Genomic DNA, 12,881 nt, shown 5'->3' with positions numbered 1-12,881 from the left:
AAAGAGATGTAACTGATGTCTGTCCATTCATGACTAGCCAGTTAATAGATTATTTCTGTGGTAGCATTACTGTTGTCTCTGGTTATTAAATTAACAGTAATTATCTCCATTAGATTCTCTAGACTCATTGAAAATGTTTTAAAAACCTAATTAGAAAAAAAAACTCATTTCACATGCTAGCAAGGTAATAATGCTCAAAATCCTCCAAACTAGGCTTCAGTAGTATGTGAAATGAGATCTTCCAGGATTTAAAACAAGCTGGATTTAGAAAAGGCAGAGGAACCAGAGATCAAACTGCCAACATCCGTTGGGTCATAGAAAAAGCTAGAGAATTTCAGAAAAACATCTACTTCTGCTACATTGACTACACTAAAACCTTTGACTGTGTGGACAACAAATAGTGGAAAATTCTTAAAGAGATAGGAATACGAGACCACCTTACCTGCCTCCTGAGAAGCCTCTATGCAGGTCAAGAAGCAACAGAACCGGACATGGAAAAGCTGACTGATTCAAAAGGGGAAAGGAGTATGTCAAGGCTGTGTATTGTCACCCTGCTTATTTACCTTAATGCAGAGCACATGATGCAAAATGCCAGACTGGACGAAGCACAAGCTGTAGTCAAGATTGCCAGGTGAAAAAAAAAAAAGATTGCCAGGTGAAATAACAATAATCTCAGATACACAGATGATAGTACTCTTATGGCAGAAAGTGAAGAGGAACTAAAGAGCCTCTTGATGAAGGTGAAACAGGAGAGTGAAAAAGTTGACTTATAACTCAACATTCAGAAAACAAATGGCATCTGATTCCATCACTTCATAGCAAATAGATGGAGAAACAATGGGAAACAGTGACAGACTTTATTTTCTTGGCCTCCAAAATCATTGCAGATGGTGACTGCAGCCATGAAATTCAAAGACGCTTGCTCCTTGGAAGAAAAGCTACGACAAACCTAAACAGCATATTAAAAAGCAGAGGCTTTACTTTGTCAACAAAGGTCTGTATAGTCAAAGCTATGGTTTTTCCGGTGGTCATGTATCGATGTGAGAGTTGGACTATAAAGAAGGCTGAGGGCTGAAGAATTGATGCTTTTGAACTATGGTGTTGGAGAAGACTCTTGAGAGTCCCTTAGACTGCAAGGAGATCAAACCAGTCAATCCTAAAAGAAGTCAATCCTGAATATTATTGGAAGGACTGATGCTGAAGCTAAAGCTCCAATACTTTGGCCACCTGATGCAAAGAACTGACTCATTAGAAAAGACCCTGACGCTGGGAAGAATTGAAGGCAGGAGGAGAAGGGGACAACAGAGGTCGAGATGGTTGGATGGCATCACTGACTCAATGGACATGAGTTTGAGCAAGCTCCAGGAGTTGGTGATGGACAGGGAAGGCTGGCGTGCTGCCGTCCATGGGGTTGCAAAGAGTCAGATGTGACTGAGCAACTGAAGAAAAAAAAAAAACTATTTCAAGGTTTTAATATTCAAATAGTCTTCTATGAGAACAGGATATCAGATTTAAAATAAATAAAATCCTAAATTGGAAAACAGATTTATCAACACAGTGATTTTGATGAACATTAGCTGACTCACATACCTTAACATAAAGTTATTTGGCTACCAGTAATTTTTCCAGTAATTTCCCATGTCTGTAGGTTAAGAAAGAATCATTCTAGTTGGCTTCTGTCTATCCTCCTTTCTGTGTAAATTTCACTTGGCAATCCCTAACAAGATCTGTGGGATGAATTTCGCTGACGTGTGTTAGAATTACAGCATGTACCTGTAAGACACTTGATTTACAAATCACCAGATATAGCCAGATTAACATTTTAACTTTCTTGAAGTATACTGTACATATCCAAGTCACACAAAAGTGTGCTTGTGAAACATTTGAGTTTAATAAAATACTAGTTAAATTGTAAATGCATTGTTCCGTGTTGTGAAACAGCACGTCTGCTCAACTGGCAAGTATTGTACAAGAGTTAAAAAAAGATCCAGTCTGTATCTTAGGGGGGTTTTTGGTATGTTTGTTAATTTCGTTATGATTTTGTTCTTTTTCAGGATGTGGTAGATACACATCCTGGCCTCACGTTCCTGAAAGATGCTCCAGAATTCCACTCCCGGTACATCACCACGGTAGGCTGTGTCCTTTTTTGTCTTAATAAAACTCTTTAAGTTTTCTTTTTGCCACTACCAAGTATCTAGGCTTTTAGATCTTTATGTAGAATGGACCATAATGATTATTTAAAATAGGAGGAAATAAAATTGAATTATTTATATCTAGTTCACTTCTTATATGTGCCTGGTGCTTAAGAAGTCTCTTGTATACAGAATCTAAGTGATATACTCATTCTGTCTGGTCTTCATCAATATTGATACCCAGTTGATCTTCAGTATTTGCAAATAATACAAGAAGTTTTCAACAGCCTTTTCCCAAAAAAAAAGATGTATCTAGAGTACATCAAAATTAGAATGAGATGATAATGAGAAATTAGAGTATATATAATCAGAAAATAAATCATATAAGAATTTAAAATAACATAATCACAGTCTCCTGTTTTGCAAGGTGTTCTCATTCCGTGTTTCTCAGGCACAGCCTCATTTGATCAGTCACAGGCAGGGCATGCATTGTGGGTGAGAGCTGCCAGGCCTGCAGCTCACTGCAGCCACGCCAGGCGTTCTCTGTCCTAGCTTCCAGATTATCTTTGCAAGAATTCCACAGATGAACCTCAGGGCATACCTCGCATTCACAGCCATACCCGGCTGATATGATCCCCACCTCTGGTTCAGATCTCCCAGTAAATAGGGCAGTCTCTTCTGAGGAAGACCCTCTCCTTCTTGGGGCACTTTTTGTTGGCTATGGATTGGTGGGTTCTGTTGAGTTACAGAATACTACCATTCTTTTTTCTCCTGTAGGAACTTCATTATTTCCTTTTTACATTGATTCTCTTATGACATAAAACTTTATAAGACTTCATTTGAACCATAAAATGTCACTGCCATCTAAGACTATCTTAGAAGTTATTTTTGCCTGTTAACCACAACCCGATACTAAACTACCTCTGCCACAGTCACCCTGGGCCAGCTGGTCATCCTTGTTTCTCACGTGGACTCCTTCTAATTGGTCTCCCTACCTTCATTGCCCTACAGTCTAGTCTCCACAAAGCAGAGTTATTCTTTGAAAACGTAAGTCAGATCATGTCACTCCTCTGCTCAAACCCTCCATTGTTTCCCCGTCTCATTCAGAATGAAAGCCAGAGTTCTTGCCATTATTCCCCATAACCCCCCACCCACCCGCCCACACCCTCACAATGCCTACTGTCTGTTACTTAAGCAAGAGTTGTGCTCTGTGTTCCTGGAACAAGCCAAACCCACTTCTGCCTCAGGTGCTTTGTTCTTACTCTCTCCTCTGCCTGGAATGCTCTTCCTACAGATTGCAGCGTGACCCACTCCCTCACTCCATCCAGACGTGTGCTCAGACATTCCCGTCTTAATGAGACCTTCCCTGATCACCCTCTGCCTTCTTCACCTGTCTTCCCTCTCTGTCCCCTGCCTCTACTCATGTTTTGCTTTATTTTCCTTCTTAGTGCCTGATATTTAAATTTTTTGTTTATTGTCCATGTCCTTCTCTATAACATAAACTCCATGAGAGGAGGGACTTTGTCTGTATTTAGATCTTGCTGTATCTCTAATACCTGAAATAGGGCCTGGCACATAATAGATATACAGTAGGTATTTATTGAGTAAGTGAAGTTATTCATGTGTAGAATTAAGAATTCTACATGTAACCGTGATTTCAGTCCCAATGAGAATTACTGGATTCTGATTGTTGACTGTTCTGTAAACTCAGGGCGTATTAAAATTGAGTTGGCCAAAAAGTTTGTTCAGGTAAGATGTAACAGAAAAACCTGGACAAACTTTTTGGTCACTCAATAATATATTAGAATCTCAAGAGACTGAAAAGATCTTGATAATCTCTTCCAACCTTCTGCCAATTCAGAAAATGCTCTCTATAGGAATCATTTGAATTTGTTCTTAGAGAAGATGTTAAAGAACAGGATTATGAAAGCATAAATTTTCCTTTGTACTCTTTCTAGTTTGGTATTTACTAAAGTATGATCCCCAGACCTATGATAAACTGGGGTCTTCTAGTGACCCCTGCTAGTTTTATGATTTGAAAGTGAAAAGCCATGATACAATTTTGTTTGCATGTAATTCACATTTTCTGAGAAATACTAGTATGTCAGTCATTGATCTAAAAGAACTACATAGGTCAGTTAACAGAATCCAGTTAATTTTCTGCTGACATATCTCCATGGTATTTGCATATTATTGTTTACTTTTTTTAAATTTATACCTTGCTAGCATTATGCTACTTTATCCCCAGTTCACAAAAATTAATCCAGTATAACTTGTTCACTTTGCTGTACAGAAGAAACTAACACAACATTGTAAACAATAAAACTGTTTTAAAGATGAGCCCGTTACTCAGAAGTTGTCCTAGAAGTGTAAACTACTTGTGATTAAATAGTGATAACGGGGCAGCTCAAAACAACATCATAACATAAGTAGTAAATTAGGTCCAACTGAGAATACAAAATGAGAATCTGTGTATACTGAGATAAGTGTAACTGCTTGTTTGTGATAATCTGATACTATCATTGAAAACACAGAGATGCTAATAAAGCATCGCACTGAATAGAATTTTATTGGACTGATGGTCTGTTCTCCACAGTGTCTTTTCTATTATGAAATTTGGTCATGTAATGACATGAAGTCATTGAAAATTTTGCGCTATATCAAAGTACAGTGAATCTTTCTATAAAAAATACAAAATAAGCTTTCTAGTATGAAATTAATTTTCTTGCTAAAGGCCTAATAGTAAGCAAATTTAGAAAAGTGTCATACTCTGCTCTGCTCATGGCAAAGACAGACAACAGTATTTCCAAGAGACTTACAAAGATCAGCCTCAGAATTAATGACAGATGTCTCAAAAAAGCAAAATTAATTTATCATATGACCCTACTGAATATTATATAATTTCAATGGCATACAGCATAGGACAATTAATGTATTTTGTTTCCATGCTAGAGTTACACAGTTATTTCACTTTACAGTCGGCAGAAACTGCTGACACAGTGTATGACTCAAGTATTAGTTTATGTGTGGCACATAAATGATGAAGAAAATTGGGCAACTTTTATTTTCCGTTTCTCAGTGAAAACCTGTGCTACAGGAAAAGACTTTATATTTGTTTAGTTAATCATAATTATTTTGTCAGCCGTTTTAGATTGGAAAGACAGAACACCAACTATGCATATAGCAAATACCCAAAGTCACCCTTATTTCCAGAGAAGAGTTGACATTGAGTAATAAGCCTTTTGATATTGAATGAAAATGAAAATTGGAAATACCTGCAAATTGTGACCCTTGAGTTTGCATATTTACATACCATGCAAAGAAATTACCAGTAAATAAGACTCTGCTTATCCTTATTGACATATGCTGACTTTTAAGGAAAGAGGTAGGTTTTAAAATAAGCGGTAAGATTGAAAACACTTTTTTGTAATATTGGTGCTGGCAGTGAAGATATTTCAGTGGCGCCTAGTAGAAGGGCCAGGCTTCTGGCACTGAGTTGTTCATCTGCATCCACGTCACGTACAAAGAGCAATCTCTGTAATTTCTGTGTCTGTGTTTGATCCCCTGTCTAAAACTCTCTTGACAGAGCCACCAAACACGTACTTCCATTCCTAAAAGTGTGAAAAGTATCAGTCACTCAGTCTTGTAACCAACTCTTTGCAAACTAATGGACTGTAGCCCACCAGGCTCTTCTGTCCATGGAATTCACCAGGCAAGAATACTGGAGTGGGTAGCCATTCACTTCTCCAGGGGATCTTCCCAACCCAGGGATTGAACCCAGGTCTCCTGCATTGCAGGCAGATTCTTTACCATCTGAGCCACCAGGGAAGTCCCCTTCCATTCCTGGTGATCTAAAATTGTGAATTAGAAATTTCCAATTGAGTAGATATAAAGAAAAACTGATTTATAATTCAAATTGTCTATCAAGTTGACTAGAGATCCCCTGGTGAAAAATTATCCAATTTCATTTCTCTCATTAGTAATACGTAGTTATTCTCACTACTATTAATTTTTACATTTTTTGATATTTTTATATTTTTCTCAATTTCTATTTTAAAAACCTAAAACTGGTAGACCAAAAGCTAGGGGGGAGAAAACTGCAATTAGTGTAGAACCAGCAGCTACATGCTGTTACCACTAGATGGCGCCCCTACCTCGATAAGTTAAAATGCTGACTCAGTATTGTGGAAACCAATAAATGTGCTGATACAGTGGGGCCACTGAATAAGGAGATTTAGGCTATGGGAAAATGGAATACATGTACAGTTTTTTACAGTAATGAGACAAGTAGATTATCAGATGCTAAAAATAGGAAATTACTTGATATTCAAAATGTTTACAAATTTTAAAAATTCTGTCAAAACAAAAAATGAAAAAATAAAATAAGCAGAAATACAGACTCAAGTTTTATACTTTTAAGTATAACATAGTACCTTCATAAGTAATATAAAATATTTAAGGAGTATATATATATATAAAATTTAGGTAGATAGGAAACTTAGACTTTAAGAAAATTTTATATTCAAAATCAAGAAATAAGGACAAAATCTAAGAATGTACAAAAAAAAAAGTTTGGTGTAATAATATGTGTTGTAATTAACTTGAGAAAAGGAATATGGAACTATGATAAAAGATATTCTTAATTTTTATTTTCCTATATATATATAATTTCTGGCCTAAAATCCTCTATTCTCTGCCCTGAAGCACCTCATTCAGAGTCTGAGTGGAGCCAGTAGAGAAGTTATAGACATCAGCTAGTCCCTGCTCCCACCTAACATAGGAATCCTGTGAATTTCTGCATAAATAACTTGGTGAGAAGAAACTTCGCTACTTCATACAACCCATTGCTTATCAGGGCTAATTTTAGGAAACTCGTATTTACATTGAAGCATTTCTATCCAGTAGTTCTCGTAATTCCAGTTCTAGTCCTACACTGTAATGCAATACAAAGCAAATCAACTTCTTCCACCTGATAGCCTTTCAGATCATGATCACATCTACACTCTAGTCCAGTAGTATCTTTCACGATAATTTTGTATACAGTTTCCTGTTTTATATTTTCTGTATATCTTGTATGTAGCCTATCAATAAATCATAGACAACAATACTGATTTATGTAAAATATTAATTACTTCCCTAGGTTACATCCATCTGCTGCTCAAAACTCTGAAGAGTTTATTCAATTAGCTATGAATCCAATGCATATGTCTCTATCACAAATATAACTCAGAAGTCTGTTACACAGCTTTCCAACCTCATTAATTTATCAAGCAGTTTTCCAAAGAAGACATATAGATGGCCAACAGGTACATGAAAAGATGTTCAACACTACTAATCATCAGGAAAATTCAAATCAAAACTAAAGTGAGATATCACCTCACACTTGTTAGAATGGCTTTCATCAAAAAGACAAGAAATAACAAAGATGTGGAGAAAAGGGAATCCATGTGCATTGTTGGTGGGAATGTAAATTGGTACCACCAATGGGAGTTCCTCAAACAAATTCAAATAGAGCTAATTCAGTAATTCTGCTTCTGGGTATTCATCCAAAGAAAACAGAAACACTAATGTGAAAAGATACATGCACCCCTGTGTTTACCATGGCCTTATTTACAATGGCCAATATATGGAAACAAGCTAAATGTTCATTAACAGATGAGTGGATAAAGAAGATGTGGGCTTCCCTGATAACTCAGTTAGTAAAGAATCCACCTGCAATGCAGGAGACTTGGGTTCAATCCCTGGGTTTGGAAGATCCCCTGGAGAAGGGAAAGGCTACCCACTCCAGTATTCTGGCTTGGAGAAGTCCATGGACTGCATAGTCAATGGGGCCGCAAAGAATCAGACATTACTGTGTGACTTTCACGTTCAGAATATATATACAATGAAATATTATTCATCCATTAGGAAAGAGTGAAATCTTGCCATTTGCAATATCATAGATGGATCTTGAGGGCATTATGCCAAGTGAAATCAGTCAGAGAAAGATAAATACTGTATGATATAAATCTTTAAGAAAAAAAGATGGTAATGATAACCCTATATGCAAAACAGAAAAAGAGACACAGATGTACAGAACAGACTTTGGGACTCAGTGGGAGAAGGCGAGGGTGGGATGTTCTGAGAGAATAGCATCGAAACAAGTATACTATCAAGGGTGAAACAGATCACCAGCCCAGGTTGGATGTATGAGACAAGTGCTCAGGGCTGGTGCACTGGGAAGACCCAGAGGGACGGGATGGGGAGGGAGGCGGGAGGGGGGATCGGGATGGGGAACACATGTAAATCCATGGCTGATTCATGTCAATGTATGGCAAAAACCACTACAATATTGTAAAGTAATTAGCCTCCAACTAATAAAAATAAAAAAAGAAAACTTCATAAACTCAGAGAACAGATTGAGGATTGCCAGAGGTGGGAGATGGGGAGAGGGGGAAATGGGTGAAGAAAATCAGAAGGCATAAACTTCCAGTTGTAAAATAAATTAGTCATGGGGATGTAATGTACAGCATGGTAACTATAGATCATAATACTATACTGCATGTTTGAAAATTACTAAGAGTAAATCTTAAAATTTCACAAGAAAAAAAATTCTGTAACTATATGATGGATGTTAAGTAGACATTTTGGTGATCATTTCACAATATATATGTTCAGTCACTTCAGCCATGTCCAGCTCTTTGCGACCCCATGGATCTTAACCCACCAGGCTCCTCTGTCTATGGGATTTTCCCAGCAAGAATACTGGAGTGGATTGCCATGCCGTCCTCCAGGGGATTTTCTTGACCCAGGAATCGAACCTGTGTCTCCTGCATTGCAGGCGGATTCTTTACCTGCTGAGCCATTGGGGAAGCCCTTCACAATATATACAAATATTAAAGTACCTAACATATCTATAGAATGTCCCACCTAGGAACAGTGGAATATATATTCTTCTCAAGTACACATAGAATATTCTCCAGGATAGACTATGTGGGAGGCCATAAAAGAGCCTCAAAAAATTTAAAAGGTGAAATTATACAAATTATGTTCTCTGACCACAATGGAATAAAATTAATGAAAGAAATTTGAGGTTCCACAAATATGCAAAAATTTTAATAACACAGTTTAAGTAACCAGTGGATCAAAAAAGAATACCTAAAGGAAATTAGAAACTAATTTGAAATGAATGAAATGAAAAGAACAACATACTAAAACTTTAAATGAATAAAAAGCAAAACATACCAGAATGTGTAGGATGAAGCTGTAACTCCATCTACTGAAAAAGAAATGTCTTAAATCAATAACCTAACCTTCCACTTTAAGACACTGGGGAAAAAACAGCAAATGAAGCACAGCAAACAGAAGAAAAGAATAAAGATTAGAACTGATAAATGAGAGAATAGGAAAACAATAGAGAAAATCAATGGGGCCAAAAAGTCAGTTATTTTGAAAATATTCGTAATCTTGATAAGGCTTAGCTATACTGACCCCCTTCATGGATCACAGTTCTGTTGTGGTAAACGGGCTTGCATAATTCAGTGAAGCTATGAGCCACGCTCTGCAGGGCCACCCAGGACGGATGGGTCACAGGGAAGAGTTCTGACACGACGTGGTGCCCTGAGGAGGGAATGGCAAACCACTCCAGTGCTTGCCATGAGAACCCCATGAGTAGTATGAAAAAGCAAAAAGATATGGTACTGGAAGATGAATCCCCCAGGTCAGAAGGTGTCCAGTATGCTACTGAGGAAGGCCAGAGGGCAATTACAAATAGCTTCAGAAAGAATGAAGCGACTGGACCAAAGTGGAACAGTGGCCAGTTGTGGATGTGACTGGTAGTGAAAGTAAAGTCCAGTGCTGTAAAGAATAATATTGCATAAACCTGGAATTAACATGAATCAAGCTAAGTTGTTCGTGTTCACATAGGAGATGGCAAGACTTAACATTGACGTCTTAGGAATCAGTGAACTAAAATGGATAGTAATGGGAGAATTTAATTCAGATGGTCACTGTATCTATTACTATGGGCAAGAATCCCTTAGAAGAAATGCAGTAGCCCTCATAGTCAACAAAAGAGCCCAAAATGTAGTACTTGGGTACATTTTAAAAAATGACAGGATGATCTTGGTTTATTTCCAATAATTACATAATTTATTATTATATAGCTTATAATTTATTCAACATCACAGTAATCCAAGTCTATGCCTCAACCACTAATCCTGAATAAGCTGAAGTTGACCAGTTAAATGAAGACCTACAAGACTTTCTAGAACTAACACCAAAAAAAGATGTCCTTTTCATCATAGGAGATTGGAATGCAAAAGTAGGAAGTTAAGAGATACCTGGAGTAATTGGCAAGTTTGGCCTTGGAGTACAAAATGAAGCAGAGCAAAGACTAACAGAATTTTGTCAAGAGAACATATTGGTCATAACAAACACCCTTTTACAGCAACACAAAAGACATCTCTACACATGAACATCACCAAATAAATGATCAATACCAGAATCAGATTGATTTTATTCTCTGCAGCTGAAAATGTAGAAGCTCTCTACAGTCAGCAAAAACAGGACCTGGGAGCTGATTGTGGCTCAGATTATGAACTCCTTACTGTAAAATTCAGGCTTAAATTGAAGAAAGTAGGGAAAACCAATAAGCCATTCAGGTATGACCCAAATCAAATCCCTTATGATTATACAGTCGAGGTGACGAATAGATTCAAGGGATTAGATCTGGTAGACAGAGAACCTGAAGAACTACGGACAGAGATTCATAACATTGTACAGGAGGCAGTGACCAAAACCATCCCAAAGTAAAAGAACTGCAAGAAGGCATAGCTGAGGAAAGAGAAGCAAAAGGCAAAGGAGAAAGGAAAAGATGTACCCAACTGAATGCAGAGTTTCAGAGAATAAATAGCAAGGAGAGAGAAGAAAGCCTTCTTAAGTGAACAGTGGAAAGAAATAGAGGAAAACAGTAGAAGGGAAAAAGACTAGAGATCTCTTCCAAAAAACTGGAGATATCAAGGGAACATTTCATGCAAGGATGGGCACATAAAGGACAGAAACAGTAAAGACCTAATAGAAGCAGAAGAGATTAAGAAGAGGTGGCAAGAATACATACAACAACTATACAAGAAAGATCTTAATGACCCAGATAACCACAGTGGTGTGGTCACTCACCTAGAGCCAGATATCTAGGAGTTTGAAGTCAGGTGGGCCTTAAGAAGCATTACTACAAACAAAGCTAGTAGAGAATGAAATTCCAGCTGAACCACTTAAAATCATAAAAGACAGTGATGTTAAAGTGCTGAACTCAGTATGTCAGCAAACTTGGAAAACTAAGCAATGACCACAGGATTGAAAAAGGTCAGTTTTTATTGCAATCCTAAAGAAGGGAAACACCAAAGAATGTTCCAACTACCATACAATTGTGCTCATTTCACATGCTAGTAAAGTTATACTCAAAACCCTTCAAGCTAGGTTTTAGCAGTATATGAATCTAGAACTTCCAGACATACAAGCTGGATTTAGAAAAGGCAGAGGAACCATATATAGATCAAATTGCCAACATTCACTGGATCATAGAGAAAGCACTGGAATTCCAAAAAAACATCTGCTTCATTGGCTACACTAAAGCCTTCGACTGTGTGAATCACAACAAACTGTGGAAAATTCTTAAATAGAAGGGAATGCCAGACCACCTTACCTGTCTCCTGAAAACCTGTATGCAGGTCAAGAAGCAACAGTTAGAACCAGACATGGAGCAACAGACTGGTTCAAAATTGGGAAAGGAGTACATCAAAGCTGTATATTGTCACCCTGCTTATTTAACTTCTATGCAGAGCACATCATGCAAAATGCCAGGCCAGATGACTCACAAGCTGGAACCAATTTTGCCAGGAGAAATATCAACAACCTCAGATATGCAGATGATAGCACTCTAATGGAAGAAAGCAAAGAGGAACTAAAAAGCCTCTTGGTGAGGGTGAAAGAGGAGAGTGAAAAAGCTAGCTTAAAACTCAACTTTAAAAAAACCCAAATCATGGCATCCAGTCCCATCATTTCATGGCAAATAGAAGGGGAAGTGGAAACAGTGACAGGCTTTACTTTCTTGGGCTCCAAAAATCACTGCAGATGGTGACTGTAACCATGAAATTAAAAGACACTTGCTCCTTGGAAGGAAAGCTATTGCAAACCTAGACACCATATTAGAGAGCAGAAACATCACTTTGCTGACGAATGTCTGTATAGTCACAGCTATGGTTTTTCCGGTGGTCATGTATCAATGTGAGAGTTGGACCATAAAGGAGGCTGAGTGCCGAAAAATTGATGCTTTTGAACTGTAGTGTTGGAGAATACTCTTGAGAGTCCCTTGGACTGTAGGGAAATCAAACCAGTCAATCCTAAAGGAACAATTCAACCCTGAATATTCAGTGGAAGGACTGATGCTGAAGCTGAAGCTCCAATACTTTGGCCACCTGATGCAAAGAGCCAACCCATTGGAAAAGACTCTGAGGCTGGAAAGATTGAAGGCAAAAGGAGAAAGGGATGGCAGAGGATGAGATGGTTAGATAGCATCACTGACTCAGTGGACATGACTTTGAGCAAACTCTGGGAGATAGTGGAGGGCAGGGGAGCCTGGCATGCTTAAGTCCATAAGGTTGCAAAGAGTTGGACACAACTTAGGTACTGAACAACAACAAATACTGATCAAAAGAAAAAGAACATACAAATTACTAAGGTCAGAATTAAGAGGGAACATGACTACTGACC

General features: G+C 37.8%; 1 protein-coding gene across 1 annotated transcript in view; it reads left to right on the top strand.

The window, feature by feature from the left end:
- Positions 1-12,881, top strand: part of PPP2R3A (protein phosphatase 2 regulatory subunit B''alpha) — a 212,856-nt gene that overhangs the window by 130,445 nt on the left and 69,530 nt on the right. Inside the window, exons 7-8 of the mRNA XM_043474125.1 lie at positions 2,055-2,136; positions 11,009-11,013. Of these exons, the coding sequence (XP_043330060.1) occupies positions 2,055-2,136; positions 11,009-11,013 (87 nt within the window). The remainder of the gene's footprint in view (positions 1-2,054; positions 2,137-11,008; positions 11,014-12,881) is intronic.

This window comes from Cervus canadensis, chromosome 7 (assembly GCF_019320065.1).
Source record: "Cervus canadensis isolate Bull #8, Minnesota chromosome 7, ASM1932006v1, whole genome shotgun sequence".
Lineage (NCBI taxonomy): Eukaryota > Metazoa > Chordata > Mammalia > Artiodactyla > Cervidae > Cervus > Cervus canadensis.
The sequence above is the reverse complement of the archived record's forward strand: the minus strand, read 5'-3'. Positions and strand labels throughout refer to the sequence as shown.